The sequence below is a fragment of the Mugil cephalus genome, chromosome 1, assembly GCF_022458985.1.
Source record: "Mugil cephalus isolate CIBA_MC_2020 chromosome 1, CIBA_Mcephalus_1.1, whole genome shotgun sequence".
In the NCBI taxonomy this organism is placed as follows: Eukaryota; Metazoa; Chordata; class Actinopteri; order Mugiliformes; family Mugilidae; genus Mugil; species Mugil cephalus.
The window spans coordinates 133,380-157,364 of record NC_061770.1 but is presented as its reverse complement, the minus strand read 5'-3'; the positions used below and the strand labels follow the sequence as shown (position 1 = coordinate 157,364).

Genomic DNA, 23,985 nt, shown 5'->3' with positions numbered 1-23,985 from the left:
GCCTTAATTGGGGTTCAACTAGACAATGTATGTGTGCATGCTCCACAACCACTGTGCTGGCATATAACCCCAAAACAAAAACATCAAAAAAAAAAAAATGGTTACAGAAGAAGGAGGTAAACAGCAGAAATATGGCAGAAGCCCACAGAAACACGCATTTATGGAAAGATGATGATTACGTACGAGATGAAAAAGCTGTACTATTTTCCATCTTGTTGTTACTTGAAAACCAGTCTGCTGCATTAACAACTCCAGTTGTTTTTTGTATGTTTATTGTAAGGCCTAATAAATCAACCGGAAAGGGGGCCGCATTAACCCACTCAAAAAACATATATTGCCGCCTAGTGTGGGGGAGGAAGACATGTTCCCATCAGTTATTTGATTTTCTCCATTTTATGTAAATTGTGACATAGATTGTAATTGGATTTTATGGCTGTTTTTTATTTTTTGGCTTGTTTTTGTTATGTAAGGATAAGAAAACAAAACATTTTTGTTTGTAAGACATCAATAAGATGATGAAAGTGACATTTATAAATCAGCCACTGTATGTAATTATACGAAGTAGGCCATGTTATTCCTATATTATCTATTAAATCAATGTCATATACACACATTAACGTTAACTGCTAAGTTATGTGTCTAAATTGTAGGTACATAAGTATACAGAACCGAGCGTTGTACAGATGGATTTGTTTTATCCTTCAAATGTTAAGTATGTTATAAATAAAACATATTATTATTATTATTATTATTATTATTATTATTATTATTATTATTATTATTATTATATAGTTTTACTGTTATATATCATTCTGCTTTGATATACCATCTACATTTTTAATTTAACCAATCTATACCGTATCATAAATATATGTCTGACATTTATAATGAACCAAAAGACTTGAAAATCGGTTGCAGTAAGTGGACACAGCTTCCCTTTGCCCAAGATGGCGGCCGCGTTGACGCATCGTTCCAATAAACGAAGAAGAAGAAGATCTTGAATGCAACAGGGCATTCAGTGCGCATGGGCAGTGGACTAAAGACTGAAAGAAGCTCAGTTGGCGCGAAGCAAGGTCGTGGTAGGACTGGGAGAGTGGTTGATACTATGAATTGTGGTATCAACCAGATACCAAGTAAATACAGCGATCGTATCGCCGATACCGATCATCTTTAATTTGAATTTGAATTTGTAATTTTGCCAATAACAGCATCAGTACCAGCTCTACAATGCTCCTATACCCCACATTTTGCTACAGATGGGGAGCTCCTGAAGGCGCACCGACTTTGAGAGAAACTGTGCTCCCATGAACTCTGAAAAAATTGTAACAAACGTATCGGTCTCATCACGCTAGTATCAATTCGATATCAGCCATAGTATCGATGCTATCGACATGTAGACCGATACCCCCAGTTCTAGTTCATGATGGTGGTGATGTTCGATACCACCGATTTCCTTTCCGATCCGATACTGAGTAAATTTCAGGCTGGTATCGACGATACCGATCCGGTACCGAAACTTTGTGTAAATATTCCTAACGTGTCCGGTAAACCTAAAAAGAAGTGTATTTGAAATCATAGCTTCATAAAGAATACAAGACCTGAGAGTAATTATTAATTTATCTTAAACTTGAATGTATATTGAGGGAGAGGCCTCTTTTACAATCGCAAAACAGAAAAACTAAGCATAGGACACAATCATACAAAATATGTGAAAATGGTGTTTCAAACACTAAAAAAATTATATAAGTAAAATAATAACACCATTAAAAATGTACTGTTTAGCTATTAAGAACTACTATAAAATGAAAACTTGCATCTTAATTCTGACACTGCCATCCTCTTCTGTCCATCTCATCACAAATGCCTCGTATTCTGTGTTTTGGTTTAACCTGAGGTGTTTCACTGGATTTGTTGTGTTGCCACAACTCAACAATTTAGTTACTTTCCACTATTATTACATTAGTTTGAATGACTGATGTATCGAAAGTATCGATATTTTGATATGAGATTTCGATTTTAGAGCATAAAGACCTGGTATCGGAAGTATCGATATTTCAGAATCGATCCACACATCAGTATTTCGCAGACAGACTTTCATGCAGTTAGCTCGGTCGCTGCTTTGTATGCAACCGTATTCTCTATGCTCTGTAAGCGCACACGCACGTGGAAACGTTATTCTCCATCTGGAAGAAACTTTCGACATTTTCACAGCTGACTTCTACTCGGAGACACAATGCCTTCACTGACTCTGAGTGGAGTGACCGTGAATTTCCCTTTTCCTCCGTATGATTGTCAGAAGGACTACATGGTCAAAGTGATTGAATGTCTACAGAGGGTAAGTACTAATGGAAACACGGAGTAACGCTACTGATACAGCGGGATCATCCATATGTCCCCCGCTTTGTATGTGACCGGGGAACATAGGACCCTTTCTTTTAAAACAGGGTTAGGGACCCGGGGAACATAGGTACGCTCCCGATACAGCTGGTCGGTAACATGGGATCACTCAAATTGGTGTCTACATCGATGTTGCAGTTTTTCAGATTTTAATTGTTTACAACCTCTAGACGTAGACACCATAAACTGTACTTAAACGGGGACAACGCGTCCCCGCGTCTTTGCATTTGTCAAACATTATTTTACCCGGAATACGGGTGGCGCCATTTTAAGAATTTGGAGCCAGAGTCTGCGTAGTACAGTCCAATAGTTCAGCCAAGCGCGAGGGCAGGCCATTTGCGAATGTGGATCTTCGACAAGAACATCTCAAAACTGCATAAGTGAGGAAAGAGATGCGTGTGCGTGATTGATGATCCCAAACGCTGAGTCATACTTCACGAGCAGAATTTTCAGTTTTACAAATGACTTTTTTGTTTTTACAAATGGAAAATTTTGTATTCACAAAAACACAATATATTTACAAGTACTTGTAAATAAATATATTTGCTAGTATTTGTAAAAAACAAAATAGAAGTTACAAATTAGAAATTTGAATTTGTGGATAGCAAAATACATTTGCAAATCAAAAATATTTGTAGATCACCGTCTGTGTGTTTACAGGTATTAGTGAGACAAATTTAATCCCATAATTTTGCTTAATGTTGCGGGGTTCTTCCTCCAACCTCGTTGCTCGTTCTTCAACAATTTGACTTGCCACAATACTTAAGACTCTCAGTACACTGTTACCTCCTCTGTAACCCACCACTTCTCTCTGTGCCCAAACAGCCCATTTTACAGTCAAAGCCCCTCCCACAAGGCCTCATACGTTTCTATAAAAATACCGTTAACATCTCTTTTCCTTATGACGTCCATCCTTTGCAGGTGATCATCAGAAACATTGTACCGAAAATTATGACAGCTTGCTCATTGTTTCTCCACTATGGAGACTGGGTGATATATGGACAAACTGACATTATAAATAAAACATATTACTTTGTACCATGTGACCAGTAATGGTGTGCATCATCCTCCTATATAAGACGTCTGGCCTTACGCACTGTTTCTCCACCGGAAGCGGACCGGTACATTGTGGCGGGCGCATTTCCATACCCCCGGTAAGTTTTTCATCAGTTTCAGTGTATGCATTGGTGTCTTAGCGCTGCCAAGTGTGCTCCCTTGGTCGCGCTGTTGTCCAGTGGGGAAAAGAGGGATGTGTGTGTTGTTATGCCCATTTAGCGCGTAGCAGAAGGGAACGGGGAAAGATTCCCCATCTCTTGGAAAATGTCACTCCTCTCAGTCTCAGTAAGTCATCCTCTCCATTTTACACATTTCCTTCACTCTGTCCATCCATTGATTAAGGTTTGGAGGTTCAGTTTTGAACCAGCACTTTGTTATAGTTTTTTTTATAAGCAATCAACAGTATTTTACATAGATACCAGTCTTTTTTTAATAATCACATTCGTTAGGAATTTTTTATCCCGGAATCTTTCCCAGAGTCATACACACACCACCCCAAAAAGTTTGAATTTGTGGACATAACCAGAAAATATGGGAGTGATCTGCGTTCATGTTTCTGCACTGCCTCCAGCATTGTTCTTGTGATTGAGGGAATTTACTTTTTATAAGAGGTGTAATGAAAAAAACAAATCAAAATTTTCCACCCAAATATTCTCCATTTCTTTGAACTTGTGCACTCCACATGAAATGCCAGTCCTCCTCTGAAATTGACATGTGTACTTCTTTCTCCCATTTTGCTTTAATGTATCCTGTGTTGTACCCATTCTGTTTCTGGAGACCCTGATAGATTTAGAAATTATTTTTCTGTCCTTCTTTTTGTATGCTTGTCAGAATATCTGTCACTGTATTATCCTCTCTGTAATCTGTGCGTGAACTGTGCGTGAACTGTGCGCACGCATGTTTGACGCACAAATGTGGGGTTCATCAGTTTCTTCTTACCTACATTTTTCCTACCCTGTGAACAAATTTAGAACTCCCTCAGACCATGCGTGCGCACAATTGATTAAAGAAATTTCCTTGGTAATGTTAACACACACCCTTTTAACTAAATACATATTATATTAAAACTTAATTTATCGGGAAAAAGGGCTTTAATCATAAAAATAATTGAATTCAGTAATGTATGGACCAGTCGTAAATGCTGTGTCATCCTCATAATTTATTATTAAAATCGCCAGTTCATAGCAATTCAGTTATAGTTTATTCATTTTACAATATAGTAGACCATATAAAAGTGTTCATATTGAAAGGTAACACTATTGGCATTTATTAAATAGTTTATTGGCCTAGAATTGATAGGTGATTCCGAAAGATTTGTAGTGCTATGACTGTGTGCATCTGCAGTTCATTTAATTGATTAATTGGCGTGGAAGATATATAAAGGAGTCCAATTTACCTCCAACGAAGTGGAGAGATGGGAGATCTAGCCTTGTTGGAAGATATCGCTGCCCGTGTATTCAGGAGAGAACACATCTTCAGGGACTGTCAAAACATATTTGAAATCATAAGTGAAGAATGGCTTATGAGCAGTTTCAGACTGCCAAGGCATGTTTTGCTGGAGCTGTGCAATTCCTTGGAGCCGCATCTCCATCACCTGACACACCGCTCTCACCCTGTATCTCCTCAGGTGCAAGTCCTGTCGGCCCTCGGTTTCCAGGCTACAGGTACATTCCAGAGGGAAATAGCGGATTGGGCTGGGATTTCACAACCCACTCTTAGCCGTGTCATCCCGAAAGTGTTAAATGGCATCATAAAACAAATGCCAATCTTCATTGGCATTCCCTTATGACGAACAACGCCACAGTGAAGTGAAGTGGGGGTTGTCATGGCATTGCTGGAATGCCAAATACAATTGGTGTGATAGACTGCACCCATGTGAGCATTAAAGCTCTGTCAACAAACTCTATGCAGTTCAATTTTCTTCTTACTTTTTGGCCATCTTTCACGTTCTCTCAGCTTCTCTGTTGACACCGCTCTTTTCATGCGGCACTGAACGGATGTCCTTACAGTATATAGAGAAATAGAGGTGTGGCAGTATGCTGATTGCTGTTCGCTGTTCGCAGACACACGCCTGTCAATTTAAAATACGCACAGTGGTGAGAACAAAATCGGTCGGTGCACACGTCATGAATCCGACGGTACTTTTTTTGGGGGGGGAGAGTAAGAACATTTCTGTGCACATATTAGTGAATGAGGCCCAATGTTGGTTTGATTCTTTTACCATAGTAGTCTAGTAGTACCGACTGTGGCTCAGTAGGTAGAGCGGGTTGTCCACGAACGGAAGGGTTAGCGTTTCGATCCCCGGAATATGCCATATGCCCAAGTGTCCTTGAGCAAGACACTGAACCCCCAGTACTGGTGTGTGAGTGTGTGTGCTTGTGTGAGTGAGGTTGTGTGGGTACACTGTAAAAGCGCTTTGAGTGCCTTTGAGTAGGTAGAAAAGCGCCATATTAAAGCAAGACCATTTAACATATTTGCAGATATCAGGAAAAGTCTGTGTTTTAAATAAATATCAGTTAATGTGCTCAATACTTTTCCCCTCAGATATTTAACATTATTACACATAACTTAATTTTTTAACTTATTTGTTTTGGTTTCTTTCTATGTATGGAATACATGAGTTGTTACCAACACTTGGTGAAACTTTCATGTCAGTAGCACCTTTAGAAATATGTTTGCTATGAAAAATGATGATGTGTTCAATACGTATTTTACCTGCTGTATATTAGCTTTTTGATCTTTTGATTTCTTACGTTTTCGACTAACTAATATAAACTGTATTTCTCCCACACCACTTCATGCACCGTCACTTTTTCAAACAAATTTTTTAAAAATGTTGGATTTACTACCTAAATAGAAATTTTCACCCCCTAAAATAATGGCATATGTAATTTTTTTTGATAAAATATTTTTTAATAATAAATATCATAGATTTATTCACAGGTATGATGTAAGTAGCGGATAATATAATGTGAAGTTGTTGAAATAAACTCTGACAGGACTGTTACACGGGAAAAAATGGATTTTAGACAGTAACTGATTGGCTAGAATACACAATCTAATCTATAATCTAATAGACCCAACAATAATTAATCATAGAATTATTTTTGTTGTAGACAATTCTTTATCTCTGGCTACTTTCCCCACAAGTTTTTCCAAAGAGAGTATTTTGAGTAGACAGTGGTAACTGGCAATGAAACAAGATGTTTTTTTAATAATGGTGGTTGGTTTAGTAATTATAGTTCTACCTAAATGCAATATATACCCTTCAAGCAATGCTTTAAATAAAGGACTAAACACACCTGAATGTTTTTTTTGGGTTCCTTTTGTTTTATTTATTTATTTGGTATTTATTCTATCTCTTTGTCTATATCTATATATCTATTGTGTCTGATGTTTGTAATTAACAAATTCTGTAAAAATAGCTTGACAATTGAGCAATTTATATAACTTGAGGTGTGTAGACAGATTATTATAAACGTAATGCACTCAGGAGCATGCGGCACTGTGCCAAGATGGCCGCCCTGTAGGCACATTGCTCCACTGAGTGGCAGCATTCAACATGGCATCTGTGCATGTATGTCTATGGGTGTACCAGACGGAAACCTTCTGATCTGAATGATGAATGTGTAAGTGCGAAATATTTGCAGTTTATCCAAGTGGCAGCCTCCCGGTCTGAGCGATGAAGCACATGCAAAAAAAACTGCAGTTCGAGTGGACGGTTGAGACTGGCTCCAAAAGGGACCAAATTCCTACAGACCCACATGTTAAAAAGTCCAAAGTTACAGCATTATAAAACATTTTTACAGCCTAGTACAAAAACGATTGTGTCAATAGTTTATTTCTCTATTCATGACAACTTTACGGGTGATGATTATTTTTCTAACTCAATTGTTTATTTTTTATGAAGGTTTAAAATTCTACACCATCAAGGGTGTTCCCACTGTGACTGACCAGCTAACACGTAGTGGAGAGTTGGGTGAGTGGGTCTCAACGTCCGACATGACCCCCGTGTCCATATTTGAAATATATAAGTGTGGGTGGAGTAAAGCCTATCCAACATGGCAACCACAGACTCCGCCAACTTCACCTTTATTTTATTTTTTTGTTTATTGAGCAGTGAGATATACATAGAACAGTCAGGATGAACATACAGATCAGCACAAACAGAGTACATAGGTTATGTTGTGCTCTGACACAACTATGGTGTAAATAAATTAGTAAGAATATGAAGAATATGATGCCTCTCACAGAAGCACCATTTATGTTGGGGATTGAACACTGCCTCCTACAGACAGTGCCGATTGAGGTGATGCATCATAAATATCGAGCTCTATTTGACATAGAGGACGCTATTTATGGCGCACTCAGGCGGGTATTGGCTATCAAATTAGTAAAATTTTAATATCGAAATATTAATAATTACTATAAAATATTATTAGGATTTAATTGACATTAAATCTACCTCGGGGCACCAGACAGCCAATTTACCAAAAGTCCGTCTCATAAAGGTGGGTATGCTAACTATTAAAGTAGAACCTTGTTTATTAATTAACGTAATAATCACAAACAACATTCCCTCATTAATAGTAGCAAATTTGAAGGATTCAAGAGTTCTACAGCGTAGAGGTTGGCATATTCACTCTTATACAACATTAACAGACAAGCAAAGTTTCAAAGAAGGTTTATTGGACACATCTAGAAAATGAAATAACAAGACATTAAACCAAGGTGAGCTACATATGTACTATGTACACGTGTGGATGTGTGTATGTTAGTGAGAGTGTATGATTGTGAGTGTGTGTGTGTGACCGTGTGTTGGTGTGATGTGTGACCTCAGACAGTAGGCAAGATGGAGGGAGGGTGGTTGCTTCCCAACCAACTGGTCTTCAAGATGGCCTCTAAGGCCAACTGCATGTGATATGGGGGTAGGGGAACAAAGGTGTGTCCTTTGTTCACCGAGGTCACAAATTAAAGTTACAGGTTAACAGACTATAGACTGTAGACCAGGGGTTCCCAAACTTCAGAGTGCCATGGCCCACTTTAAAATCTCAAAATCTCTCGTGGCTCACCCAACAACTTATAACAACTTATAGTAGTAAAAGGGCATTGGGAAGTTGTGGATTGATATGAACTGGCCATAGGACAGCATATTGCCATAATCATCAAACAGGCAGAGCACTTGGTTAATTCCTCTATCGAACCATTTGGGGAAGAAAATATATTTATTCCTGATGAATATGTCACAGTTGTTCTGAAGGAGAGATTTGTGTAGAGAAAAGTTATGAATGAATGACAGTTTCCAAGCCAAAAGGGCTTGTTGATAGAAGTTGGATATTTTGACAGGGAACTTGTTTGGCAGAAAATTGCACTGTAAGAGAAACAAGAGCCCTCCAAATCTATTGAAAATGTGATTTGGAATAAAGACAAAAATAGAGTCAGGATTTTTAATGCACTTTTTTAACCAGTTAATTTTTATTAACCACATCAACAAAATCCAAAACCTCAAGACTGCCCTCTTCCCTAGAGTTTGAAAGCACATTCTTTTTAAGCCTATGAGTTTTATTCTTCCAGATGAAATCTAAAAAAGTTTTATTTACTTGTTTGGCAGTTGATCCATTTACACTCAACGACAGGGAGAAATAAACAAAGTGAAAGAGTCCTTCTGCCTTTGATAGTAAAACTAAACTAGAAAATTCCCTCTGGGAAATTTTCTAGGGAGCTAATGCCAGGGGTACCGTCTCTGTCAACATGGGAATTAGCACACTTTGCCTACATTTAGCGCAATTATCTTATGGTTAGCACAGTTAGCTTACAGTGAGCACAGTTAACCTGCAGTTAGCACATTTAACTCCCATTTAGAACAGTTAGCTTACGATTAGCATAGTTAGCCTATATTTAGCACATTTAGCCTACATTTAGTTCAGTCAACCCACATGTCGCACAGTTAGCATACGGTTAGCAAAGTTAGCTTACAGTTAGCACAGTTAGCCTGTGTGTGAGAGAGTAATGCAAGCTTTTTCCCACATGTTTGTATATCCTACTACTCTTCCTGAGTGTATCTGTAACTGTAATGACATAAAGTTTCCTGTGTGTTTGTGTGTGCATGTGTGTATGTGTGTTTAAATGTGTGGCGCGCTTAAGCGCGTGTGCATGGGTGGGTGTGTTTGTGGGTAAGGAGGGTGAGGTGTGCGGGCTTGCGCGCGCATGTATGCGTGTAACTGTAATAACAAAATTACCTGTGTAGTGTGTGTGTGTGTGTGTTGTTGTAAGTTAGCACAGTTAGCTTATGGTTAGCACAGTTAGCCTGTGTGTGTGAGAGATTAATGCGCACTTTTGCGCGCATGTTTGTGTATCCTACTACTCTTCCTGTGTGTATTTGTAACTGTAATAACATAAAGTTACCTGTGTGTTTGTGTGTGTGTGTGTGTGTGTCTCTGTAATTACTTTGTCTCGCAATGTTTTTAGTCACATACATGCCTAAATATTTGAAAGTCTGTTTGACGGGGATATTATCAATAACAAAATCCTGACTATTATGAAGTGGGATCAACTCACATTTGGATCTGTTCAGCCTTAAGCCAGAGGCAGATGAAAAATGACCTATCAATTTAAAATCAGCACAGCTGTTCTTTACTTTTCAAAAAAAGAGTGGTGTCATCTGCTAGTTGTAAGATCCTTATTTCTCTACCAAAAATCCTTATACCCTTAAAATTCACGTCTTTTATAATATTGATAGATAGTAATTCGGTGACAAGAATAAATAAGAAGGGAGAAATATTGCAATCCTGACAGACCCCCTACTAATTGGAAATCTTTGTGATTATTATATGGGATTATTATGTGTTATAATTTACTATAACGGAGCTGTTAATGTCCTTGTAGAACATATTGACCAAGTCAATAAATTAACTTCCGAAACCAAAAGCTTTTATGGCCTGTATCAGAAATGTGTGTTCTATCACATCAAAAGCCTTATAAAAATCAAGAAATAAAATAAAAGCCTCTGAATCAACGTTGTGAGCATAGTCCAGCAAGTCTAACACAAGTCTAATATGACCACTAATATGACGTTTTTTCATAAAACCTGTTTGCGTATCCGCTATAATTGAGTCTAAACCTGACTTTAATCTGTTAGCATATGCCGATGCCAGAATTTTGTAATCTGTGGATAATAAGGGATAATAAGTAAAATTAGATTGATACAATTTCCCATAAAACAAGCTAACACATTTGGAGATTTTGTCAGTATCCTTTGAGAGAGTGCCATCAATATTAACGGCAGTTAATTATTTTCTTTTAGCATTCCTTTTTTCAGAGCAAAAAAAATATTTGAGTTATTTTCTCTTTCTTCCAGCCATTTTGCCCTAGATCTAATTAATGCTCCTTTCACCATGTCTGTATAAATCTTATCGATCTGAATTTGGGTGGTTTTCAATTCAAGTTCTTCTTCTGGACTATTATTCTCCTTTGACAACAATTGAGTGAGTTTGTCAATTAAATTAGTTTCATATTTGTTTTTTTCATACTTTAACTGCTTGGATCTCTTGATAGCTACCTGTCTAATTTTATACTTAAATAATTCCCATCTCTTCTTATGATCGGCATTTGTACCATCATGAAAAATGTCTGTGATTAATTGTTTAATAGAGTCATTATAATAGTTATCATCCAAAAAAGTGTTGTTGAGTTTCCAATAACCTTTCATGCCTGATGACTCTTGGGTGGTTCCCAGTTTCAAAACAATTTGTTCATGGTCCAACAGGGGTGCATAAACATGTTTAACCACTTTAATATACTGGAGAGAAGGGGAGGAAAATAAGATTAGGTCAATTCTTGATTTTAAGGTTAACCTTCTGTTACACCGAGTAAAGTCTTTGATGCCAGGGTTGAAGAGACGCCAGGCATTGGTCGAAAGAGATCTGAGCAAAGTGAACTAATGAGTTCACTGCCTTGAGAAAAGCGACTCACTCTTAGTGGTGTCTGTCCTCCATTTCATCAGGGCATTCTTTGAAGTCACCACATAGAATTGTAAAATGGGTTCTAATATTTGTCATTCAGCAGCTTTAGTTTGGAAGTGATGCCATTGAAGAGACATTTGTTAGCCATGTGAGAATTAAATCCATACACATAACAGACAATAAATACTATTTTGTCCTGCTTAGTAACTATTACAAGCCACCTACCGTCACTTGAAGGTTCCACCTCCAAGACATCTCCCCTGAACCTGTGCAGAAAAATAGATACACTAGCAGAGTGATTTGTGCCATGACTAAAACTGAACTATAGCCTGGAACAACTAATGTAAAGCTTCATAGCTTTATAAATAGTCATTTGCACCTACTGTATATTGAACTTCAACTATAATAGTAAACATTGTTTAATAGGAAGTTACATTGTACAAGTTACCTCTGAACAGTTAATTATCTTCCCATTGATGACAGCTGATGGGCCACGGAACAAGGCTTTTTTTCCCTTCTTCCCTTGCCTTCTTCACCAGGGGCCAGAGCTTCTCCCGTGCAGCTTTGTCCTTCGGAAATAAAGCTTCTGTGATTTTCAAATGATTCTCCTGCAGAAATTTTGAATCTTTAGCCTCCTTCCAACAGGCATCACTGAGGCGCCGCATCGCAAACAGAATTATAGTTGATCTGCATGCTCCATTTTCTCCTAGTCTCCCAACATGACGGACGATGTCAATTCCATCTTTCAGGCTGTCTCTAAGTTTGGTTGTCATCCTCCCTAGAATATCAAGCATCTTGGCCTGGATGTCTTCATCTTTCGTCTCTTGTGTGCTGTGCACCTTCAAGGGCCATCTTCTGCTGCCATGGCTTCCTTTAAGCGCTTGTTTTCAACTGGGAGTTTGGAAGTTACGTCTTTCATTTTTTCTAGAGACTGTTTCTGCTGCTGTACATCCAAGGAAGTTGCTTGACGGTCATTGTCAACTCCTCCACATGTTGGGAAGTTGCTTCTGTAGTCAGCAGTGGCAGTAACTTTACGGACAGTTTCGTCTTGTTTGCTTGTCTCATTTGGCCCTCCATGGCCGCCATGTAGTTGAGATTCTCGATTCCTCTTCTTGGTAGGGGGTTTTCTCTGGGGTCGCCAAGATTGGAAAGACCAAAAGGTCAGACAGGACTGGTGGCTCTGGTGTTGTCTCATACCAGCCCATATCATCACCACTCAAAATAAGCTCCTGGTCGCTGGCAGTTGGTTGGGGAAGTTAACTATTCTCCATGTTTTTCACATATTGAGTAGTCATGCTCGTGTTCAGAAGGTTTACCTTTTCTTGCTTCACAACTGTGACATTCGAAGTAAAAGTTACTTGATTCAATTAACACAACCAACACATTTGGATTAATGGTTAATCACAAACGCTCGAAAATACCAGACAGAGCAAACAAAAAGTTCCAAATTCTGACATAGGAATGAAATTTAGAATGTGTGTAAGTACAAAAAAATCCAGATTTATCAAACGTGCGACACCGTCACTGAAATCACTGCAAAGAGAAAGAGCCTGTGTGCCCCGGAGCTTGAAATGACGGAGGAGTTGGTAGAAAATCATTGTTGCAAAATCAACAAGACCCCACCAAATCCATAAATAAAATAAACCATCATCCAACCAACATCGCAAATATTTGACTGCAAATAAACGAGTGGTCGAAACAGATTAATGCATGCGTATCGCAAATGTTAAATACATTTAATCAGAGCAAATTAAAATAAAGAAAAATGAAATTTCTCACATTCCAAACATCAGCTAACAGGACTGACCTAAAATCTTGGTATGATCCACTCTCTAGTTTGAATGAGTTTTTGAGGTTTTCACTGAAGTGCGTTTCTACCAGAAGTAGTTGCATCTCCCGTTATTTGTGTATTGATTGAACGAAATCCTTCCCCGTTCATGTAACTATTGTGTGGTTTATTGCGATGCGGATCAATCTATGGCTCCAAATTATGTTTGGTAATCGGGCAATGGGCCGAAATTCTCGTTTAATTTGGGCTTGTTGGTGATATCTGTATAGGAACTGTAAACCGAGGCCAGAGAGATTATTTCATCCAAAACTACCGTCATCGGCTGAGAAATGCCGCATGTACTCCAAACTTGCGCTGAAATGTTCCAGTAGCCAAACATCTCAGGGTGGACAGAAGCTGGATGAGCACTCGGAGGCTTTGGTGGAGTTTGTCTCTCGCTCCAACAAGAGTTTTAAATCACGGCATAAATCCATCAATATGTTTTTGGGGAAGCGATGTTAGACAGATCAGATTAATTAACGCTCGGTGAAAACGCACGGTTCTCAAAATCCTCCAATAATACAAGATAATAAATAGTAGTGTACTTCTACTTTTTTTTCAGGTTGTCTTTTATAGCTTCTCATGTCAATTATTCAAAGTGTCTGCTAAACCACCGATTGAACATTATTATAAGAGGTAACATGTGAAGTTTGAGAGGTTGCTTAACACCGTGACTCTCTTAATGGGTTCTATGTGTAGTTCCACTGTTCTACTACTAGATTTTGTATGTACACACAGAGTTGTCAGAGTTGTGTGTAAATTTACACACTTTTGTAAGCACAAGTAAAAATTGATATATGAATACTTTGCGTTGGAATGTGCTTGCTTCTTGCACAGATCTGTGCGTAAGCACAGTTAATAAATGAGGCCCCTGGAGTCTAAAGACAGATGGAGACCTATTCCTGGGTGTTGGAGTTAACATCCCTCCCTCAGTGGACAAGGAAATGCCGTGTGACCCGATCCATGCCACCATTGCTATGCAACTGATCAAACAACTGGATCACCATGGACAGTGTTTTGTCAACTACTTTTGTACATTTGTTCATAATGTTAACAAATGTTTATTCTGTGTTTTTTTTTTATTTTAATCTCATTTTATTTTATCTCTTTTTACTTGTGTGTTTTAAGAATGTTTCTTTTATGTGCTAAGCTACTGTGACCAAGTAATTTCCCTCATGCTTCATTAAAGTCTAAGTCAAAGTCTACTTGCATTTTCTTCCATCATTGTCAAAAACAAGTCTACAAGCTGCAAGACAGAGTTAACAAATGTATTCCTGAGAGAGCTTTGTTAGGTGGATCCAGGTTCTAGTTCCATCGTAAGAGCTCCATATCTGTAATGTGAATTAAGCTATACAAGTATGCTGAAACCCAAACAGCATTGCTTAGTGTTATTAATGTATCACTTAGTATAATGGAACATGTTCTTAAGTGGGACAGTAGGGACCTGTTCTCTCCTCCTGGAATGTGAGTGGGTGGCCAGGCTGTCATTAAACATTGGTTATCATGGTCCTCTATTACAGAAACTCTAGAAAAGATTAAATCAATGTACCTCTCTACTTGTGTGTTACAGAAGGTGAATGGAGTTCTGGAGAGTCCAACCGGTACTGGTAAAACCCTGTGCCTATTATGTGCCACACTTGCCTGGAGGGAACACTTCAAAGATACCATCTCTGCATGCAAGATAGCAGACAGACTTGGCGGGAAGAAAATGTTCCAAAATACACCACTCTCATCCTGGGGGATGGCTGTTACTGATGGAAACAATCCAAGTATGCCCCATTTACACAAATACTAAAAACTGAAACTAAATACTTGTGTTTGTGTTTATTTAGGAAAATTATCAATTTTACAGTACATCTATAAAATCTAAAAGTAGATTACAAAACTATTTCAAGGTCAAATGAGAATCAGTCTGTTCAGAAGTGTTTCCAAACAATGTAATGAGGGCTTTGTCACAGTCTGCAACAAACATTTGTGGAAATGTATGATAGCACGGACAAAGACGCTCCCTGAGGACCTAATGATAACAGTTGTTGTTTATTAGACTGGAAAAGTTTACAAAACCTTGTCTAAAGACGATCCAGAAATCCACAGTCAGACTGTAAACACAGGAGTGCTTGATCTGTGTAGTTCATAAAAAGACATATAATAGTCTCAGATGTCACACAGGAACCAAGGGTAACGTCTAAGCAACAAAAACCCTTTCTCACGTTGCCTAATATTAATGTTCATGAATTAATCTTCAGGAGAATACTCAACAACCATGGTATGCATGGAATAATGGCAATGAAAAAGCCACAGCTCTCTAAAAACAAAATTCTTTGCAGTTTGCTAAACATCATGTAGACAGGCCAGAAGACTATTGGGGAAAATATTTTGTGGAAATGTTTCCGAATATGGCACCTCGTATTTAAATCAAACAGTTCTACCCTGGTGTCACAACACTAAATTCTAGCATCAGAACCTCATGCCGTCCGTGTAACATGGGGGTGCTGGTGTCCTTGTTTAGGCCTGTTATGTTGCATCTTGGCCAAGAAAACTTGCCAGACTTGCCCAACTTGATAAACCAATGAATTTGGAATTATACCAGCACATTCTTAGTGTTAGGACGTGTGTGCGCTGACTTTTAAGAGAAAGTGGGTCATGTAGCAGGATAATGACACCAAGCACACAAGTCATTTTACAAAAGAATGGTTGAAGAAGAATGTTTTGGAATGACCAAGTCTTAATCCAATAGAAATATTGTGGAAAGACATGAAGCAAGCAGTTCATGTGAGGAAACCCATCTACATCTCAGAACCAAAGAGGTTCTGTAATGCAGAATGGACTAATGTTCCACCCAGGTGCTGTAGACTGATCAGCAGTAACCAGGAATGTCTTGTATTATCCGTTGTGAAAGCTGTCAGCTATCAGGTCATTATTGGGGCCATGGGGCAACACACAGTTACGCTGTGTGTTTCTTCTTATTATTATATGCACCCTGGCACTGGCCCCTTTTGACGCAGCAGTTGTGGCCTGGCTGTGGGTCTGGTCTCTGTGGCAACAGAATGGCTGGGTCTCAGACATCCTGCCAAAAGATTTTGGCCGCCTAGGTTTGGTGTGAAGCGAATATCCAGCTCCTCAGTATCAGTGCTCAGTGAAAGATGATCATATGTCTGTCTGATTAGCTCTGGTTGTGGGTTTGATTCCCATGTTGACAGAGATGGTACCTCTGGCAGTAGTCCCCCGTGGCCCTTTCGAGATTTCCCAGATGGAAAATTGGCACGGTGTTTGGGATCAGTGTCTTGTTGAATTGTCCACCCTTGTCTCATCTTCATCATGATAGCAGCAGATTTTTCTCAAGAATGTCTCTGTACATTTTTCCATTCATCCTCCCTTCAATTATATGAAGATTGCCAGTACCATATGCAGAAAAACAGCCCCACACCATGATGTTTCCACCTCCAAACTTCACTGTCGGTATGGTGTTTTTGGGGTGATGTGCAGTGCATTTTATCTTCCAAACGTGTGTGTTTTGGCATCCAAAAAGTTCAGTTTTGCTCTCATTTGACCAGACTATGTTCTCCCAGTATTTTACAGGCCAGTGTTGTTTTTGGCAGCCATTTAGATTTAGTCTTAGTCTTAGTCTTTTAGACGAAATGCCTGTAGTTAGTCACATTTTAGTCCATGGGGGTCAAAATCAGCGGCGAAGGCGCCGTTTTCAATGTGAGCTCATATCTCCACAACAGTGTGACATATTGACATCACATTTGGCAATATGGGTCCTGACTCGGTCCTAAGTGGACACAATGAGTTTTCTTCTTTTCTTCTTATTGTGATTCTACGTTTTCTTATTGTTTTTGTTAGTGTTATTATTATTATTGGAGGTCCAAGCAGCTTCACTGCAGGAACCCCATTGTTTTTGTTACTATTATTATTGTGGTCCAAGCAGCAAAGCTGCTGGAACCCAATCGTTGTCGGCGGGAAGTTTGCTCGTATCTGGGCGACACTTTGACTTCCGAAGACCAAACTTGGTCGGACGCTTTGAAACTTTTCACGCAATTGCAAGAATTTGTCCGCCATATTGGATTTTTTCGAAAACCGTTGAAAAGTTTCACGGGTTGCAAATTTTGTCCGAAAATTGGCACAGACTATCTTTAGACCGAACTGCACAAAAGTGACTTTGTGGCATTTTCATTATCCAATCTGTTTGTCCGCTACAGCCAATTAAATTGCCGGCGAAGCTGCCAACCAGGAAGTCAGCTCGTATTTCCGCCAATCCTTCGCCAATTCACTCGAAACGTCAAGGCTTATGGCCGATGGTCGACGAGCTTGGACCCCCCACATTGCTGCACAGAGCTATATTTTTCATGCATGTAATTTTATGTATTTACCTAAGGGATATATGGCTGTGATAGTCCATCCAAACTAGATTTTACCATAGGGTCAGTTTACCGTACATTATTTTCTATGTTTATTGTTTTGCAGCCTACTACACAGATGTCCCCAAGATCATATACGCATCCAGGACACACTCTCAGCTTGCACAGGTTATGAATGAGTTAAAGACCACTTCATACAGGTAAAATATATATTTTTTATATTATTATGTGCGCTGAATGTTGATGTGTATTGTGGACAGTTTTTTTCTCTTTTTATCAGGATTTAATAACTTAAAATATTTTAAAATTTTAGTCTTTTAAAACTCCAAAATTTTGAGTACCACACCATTATTTAAACCTTTCTAAAATGCATATTGCACCCAAGACAGGCCTTTGCTTTACCTCATGTGTGTAATGGAACTTTTTTTTAACTTACTGAGCTTCAGTAATGTAACATAGTCTGAACTGAGTTTAACTACTTTAAATTTGTTTGATGTCTGTGAAAGGGCATAGTATGATGGAATTTTTAAGCCTTAACAGCTTTTCTCATTGCACCTTTCTGGGGGCAATACACTCAAGCAATCTTAGTTTAGTCCATATGTCCATGGTATGTAACCCTAATGCCAGTCTCCACTAATTTAGGCCAAATGTTTGTGTGCTGGGGTCAAGAGAGCAGCTATGTATCAACCAGGAAGTCATGCATCAGGACAGTAACCATGTCAAGGTGAGCTACAAAACTGATATCTGTTATGAGTTTCATACTATTTGGTTGTTTAGTAGTACAATACTTTGAAATGTTTTTTGGCAGGTCTGTAAAGCATTTATATAAAATAAACTGAAACATTTTTTTGAGTTGGACACGTGCCACCCTGCCATATACACCATGATTCTTCAGTTTTCTTCTCATGGTGAATTCATCAACATTAATGTTATCCAATGTGACGGAGCCCTTCATTTGCTTCAGAGAACGGTATTACAAATCAGAACAGAAAAGGAGATAGGACAGTCCCCTGTGGTGCCCACACATTACTGACAACGGTATCTGACAGGGAGCCCCCCAGCCACTCAAACTGGGCCCTGTCAGACAAGTAATTAGCAATCAGGGAGTCAGAGCTGACACCCATCCTGAGCAACTTCTCATACATCAGAAAGGGCTCAGCAGGTAGATTAAATTTGATTTGATTCAATTCAATTCAATTTTATTTATATAGCGTCAATAACAAATCAGATTGTCTGAAGACGTCTGAATTGACACAACGTATAAAGAATAGTCAAAATCAACATGTGTTCTGCATAAGAAATTAATTGTTTTACTGTTATTTTTATTATTTCGAAGTTTCTTGCGTACTTATTGTTCTGAGCTTTTGGCACATAGGTGGTCCCACGCTAGAGGCCTGCTGCAAGACCCTATTGTCTTGGACAAACAGCGGCATAAGTGACATTGACAGTGGCATCTCCACTAAACAGTGGCATGGGCCATGGCATCTGGGGATGCCAGTGGAAATGCCACAGCTAGTTGCCAATGCCACGATTCTGATCTTCTGGCTGACATGATGCCTAAGTATGATCGTGCCCTTTTCGTCTGAGATTTTAATATTCATGTGTGTTGTCCTGATTAACCCCTGGTTAAGGACTTTTTAAACATTATTGACTCTTTTAACTTGGTGCAGTGTGTGTCTGGTCCCAAACACGAACATGGACACACATTAGACCTGGTTCTCTCACACGGTCTTTCTGTGTCTGACTTGGAGATCTGTGACAACATGATTTCTGATCATATGCCTGTAGTGTTTGAAGTCCCTTTCTCTTGTGCTACAGTTAAACTTGGCGCTGCTGCTCGGTGCCGTTGGATTTTTAACTCCTTCAGTGCTGGTCAGTTCTCGTCTGCTTTTAACCAGCTTTGCATGTCCTCTGACTCAACAGCTGCTAACACAAGGAACTCTGCTCTTGGTTCCATAACTCCTGCCTGACCGTACTAGACTCTGTAGCTTTATTAAAAACTGTGCAGCCTAAAACTAAACCTGACCCCTGGTTTAATGACAGAACTCGAGCTGCTAGACAGGAGTGTTGCAGAGCTGAACGCAGGTGGAAGAAAAATAAGCTACATGTTTCTCTTCAGATCCTAAAAGGCTGTTGGCAGCGTTACCAGAACCCTGTCAAAGAGACCAAAAGAGAATATTTGGCAAAACTTGTTGAGTCCATCTGCCATAACCAACATGTGCTATTTAAAACCATTGATACTGTTCTTAATGCCCCACAGCCTGTCAGCACAGAGACATCCCCCGAAATGTGCAATAGTTTCTTGAACTTTTTTATCAACAAGCTTGCTACTGCAATGGCTCTCATTTCAGCTCCTGCATCTGACCCTTCTGTCCCTGTTCCTTGCTCGGCTGTGTTTAACAAGTTTGAGCCTGTGTTTGTGTTGGTTTTAGAAGATGTGGTTGCCCATATTAAGCCATCAGGATCGCCCTGTGATACTGTCCCCCCTCACTTTTTCAAAGAGGTCTTTCCTTGTATAGGGGAGTCAGTTTTGGCCATTTTAACAGCAGTCAGTCTTCTGGTGTATTCCCTGATTGTTTTGAACATGCAGTAGTGCAACCCGTGAAAAAAAAAAAAAAAAACCTGATCGTAGTGTTCTGGCCAACTTCAGACCCATCTCCAAGCTGCCCTTTATCTCAAAAATTTTGGAGAAAGTTATGCTCAGTTAAAATCTTTTCTTGATGAGTACAATGTTCTGGAGGTCTTTCAATCTGGTTTTAAAACATTACACAGCACAGAGTCAGCTCTACTGAGAGTTTTTAATGATGTCCTCCTGTCAAACGACTGGTGATTTTGTTGTCCTTATCCTGCTGGACCTAACCGCAGCCTTTGACACTTTGGACTATAGCATTCTAATGGGAAGGCTCCAAAACCTAGTGGGCATTTGCGGTACTGCTCTCGCTTGGCTCAGGTCTTATCTGGCAGACAGGACCATGCTTGTAAGCCTTGGTGGTTCTAAGTCCCGCTCTGCTTCTCTGTTATATGGGATTCCACAGGGTTCAATTTTAGGGTCCCTGCTATTCCCCTTCTATCTTCTCCCTTTGGGCTCCATCTTGAGGAAACATGGTATCTCCTTCCATTGCTATGCTGATGACAGTCAAGTATATATGCTGCAGTTCGTCCAGAATGCGGCAGCTCGTCTCATAACTCCCATTGGGGCCTCTCTTCACTGGCTGCCTATGCACCTTAGGGTCCATTTTAAGATTCTTTTATTTGCTTTTAAATCTTTGAATGTTTTCGCTCCGCCTTACCTCTCTGAGCTTCTTCATTCCTACACATTTTTAAAACTTGTCTTAAAATCCATTTTTATTCCATGGCGTTCATTCAGCATGAGAATCTGCCAGTAATTTACACAGTAGTTTATATGCACTGTACTTTACTACAGTGGCATGTTGTAACTGCAAAATGGAACACAGTAATATATATATAAAAACTGTATTCTTAGGTGCATTGTAACTGTAAAACTCAAACTTCAAAATTATTTTTAATCTATCACAAATTACTAGTGTTCTGTCTACAATTAAATTCACATTTTAAAAATTGTGATGTTTTTAGGTTTCTGCAATAACTTCAGAGACAGCAAAATACATTTTTGTCTATTGTAATTGTTGAACTGTAACAAGCATAACATATTTTCTTGTGGTCAATGGGTAAGCATACCATGGCTAATATGAATTTTGTCTTCCATAGGATACCCCATGTATAATTATCTTCCATGTCTTCTCTATCCTGTTTTATAAACCCTTAACCGGTAAACAACTGCAATCTCTACACATTTAACATATAAACAACAATAAAACAATGGATATTAATATCCAAAAAACGGATTGCATATTTAAAAACTGGCAAAAACAAATCAACACAGAATATGAAATCATTTCTTCTGACAAGCTATTTTACAAATGTTCTGTAGTTGAAAAAGCAGTGTTTGGCATTATCGCTATTCATACATAATACACAATATTGAAATACAGTTTGAACACAAACAACCAAATGTAGAAATGGTGGCAAACATTCCCACCTAAAAGCCCACTCATTTAACCTAAATGTAAGGTGTCAATCAAGTATTTGAGGTAGAGAGTTAAAAAATAACTCCAGCTGTGTTCCAACTCGATACTACATTGCTTTATTTTGACTGTTTACCCAGGAAAATGACACAAATACATATCAGACAAAATGAATTATTGAATGTTGAGAAAAAAAAATTAATGCTAACTGCAAAAAGCAAATTACATTTAACCTGACATTAGATGTTACCTATAACGTATTTTAAAACTTTATTACATCAGTATTATCACAGTAGTGTTTTGCCCTGTACAGACAAATGTGTGTGCAGAGAGCTCACCCAAGTCCATGGTTGAACAAAAGTGTCTTTGATAAACAAATGATTGTACGACTCCGCCCCTTTTAGGATCTTGTGTCTCTTAGTGATTCCATCACCATTCAGTCCTCCAGTTCCACAGTGCTGTTCCACAGCCAAACAGATGGCAGATACCTGAAAAATATATAGTCATAGTAAATCAGAAATTAAGTTGATTAAGTGAATGAAGGACAGTGATTAAGGGATATTTTTTTTTACCCATGTTAGAACAGTATTTATCTTTAGTGTTAATCTCGCATTCATGGTGAAGTCATGGAATTATGGTGTTGATGTTTCCAGACTGAAATTTCAGTTTTTGCTAGGCTGTTTGAAATAATAATTACAAAATCTGCATCTATATAACTAACTAACTGACTAACGGAGGCAGATAAAGGAAGATAGACAGATAATATCTTAAACCTTGGACAAATAAAACCGAAATCTGTCTTCATGGACAAAGATCACTAAAACAAAGTCTTTATAGATCAAGTCATTATCAGAACCTCACCTCCATCTAGTCATTTTGCCAGTCAAAGTCCCTGTTGTGCTCTGGCACAACTGTGGTATAAATATATTAGTAAGAATATAAAGAATATGATGCCTCTCACAGAAGCACCATTTATGTTGGGGATTGAACACTGCCTCCTACAGACAGTGCCGATTGAGGTGATGCATTATAAATATTGAGCTCTATTTGACATAGAGGGCGCTATTTATGGCGCACTCAGGCGTGTATTGGCTATCAAATTAGTAAAATATTAATATCAAAATATAAATATATAAAATATATATAAAAATATTGGAATGGATAGGATTTAATTGACATTCAATCTACCTCGGGGCACCAGACAGCCAATTTACCAAAAGTCTGTCTCATGAAGGTGGGTATACTAACTATTAACACAGAACCCCGATTAATAATTAACCTAATAATCACAAACAATGGTACTCTATTAATAATAGCAAACCTGAAGGATTTAAGAGTTCTAGAGCGTAAAGGTTGGTATAGTCACTCTTATACAACATCAATAGATGAGCAAAGTTTCAAAGAAGGTTTATTGGACACATCTAGAAAATTAAATAACAAAACATTAAACTAAAGTGAGCTACATACACTGTGAACACATGTGAGTGTGTGTGTGAGTGAAACCATGTGTCTGTATGAGGTGTGGAGTGTGACCTCAGTGAAATAAGACAGAGGATGGTTGCTTTGTCCTGAGACAAAGAGGTTTACAACCAACTGGTCTCGAAGATGGCCTCTAAGGCCACCCGCATGTGATGTGGGGGGAGGGGAACAAAGGTGGGTCCTTTGTTCGCCACCGAGGTCACAAATTCAAGTTGCAGGTTAAATGACTATAGACTATAGATGACAACAACAACGCTCAAGTTTTTTATTGATTTCAATCACTACATACATTGGCAAGGTTGAAGTTATTTATGTTTAGTCAAGTAATGTGCGAGGTAAGCTAACTAGGCCCAACTACGTTACCCAGTCATGTCCCAGAAGAAAAGATGGTGGTTAGTGTGCTGATTTGCCGGTCCTGCTGTTGTGGGGTTGAAACGTCCAATAGTTGCTGTCCTTGTTGAATGAACGACAGCTGTCCGTGCTGTGGAGTTCCAGTTTTGTGGAGGAGGGTCCTTGGTTCTCCTTGAAGAGTCCAATGGTTGTTCTGATTTGTTTTGTTGTGCCTTCGCTTGTTAACTCAACTAGCAGACTTTGTGTCATGCTAGTTGGTTCCATCCTTAAATACTTTGGTAGGTACTCAAGGTCCAGTCCAGTGGAGGCCTCTGCCTTGTGCGAGCCTCACGGAGGTTGGAGAGAGAAGGAGCGAGGAGCAGCCAGCTCCTCGCTAAGAGTAAGAGCGGTGAGAGACGAAGAGGTGAGAGTAAGAGAAAGAAAGAGGGGCATCTCTCCCTTTTATCAGCTCGATAACCTCAGAGGTCTTGGCTATACAGTGACCAATGCGGGTCACACACAGGTTT

General features: G+C 38.9%; 1 protein-coding gene across 5 annotated transcripts in view; it reads left to right on the top strand.

The window, feature by feature from the left end:
* Positions 1–1,856: 1,856 nt before the first annotated feature.
* The window catches only part of rtel1 (regulator of telomere elongation helicase 1), a 99,917-nt gene continuing 77,788 nt past the window's right edge, over positions 1,857–23,985 (top strand). Inside the window, exons 1-5 of one of the 5 annotated variants that reach the window (XM_047608753.1) lie at positions 1,857–2,335; positions 3,448–3,551; positions 14,813–15,011; positions 17,710–17,803; positions 18,246–18,327. In XM_047608753.1, the coding sequence (XP_047464709.1) occupies positions 2,323–2,335; positions 3,448–3,551; positions 14,813–15,011; positions 17,710–17,803; positions 18,246–18,327 (492 nt within the window). In that variant the 5' untranslated portion in view covers positions 1,857–2,322. Of the gene's footprint in view, positions 2,336–3,447; positions 3,552–14,812; positions 15,012–17,709; positions 17,804–18,243; positions 18,328–23,985 lie in introns of those variants that run through there. The other 4 variants (XM_047608764.1, XM_047608772.1, XM_047608782.1 and 1 more) reach the window with 4 other exon arrangements.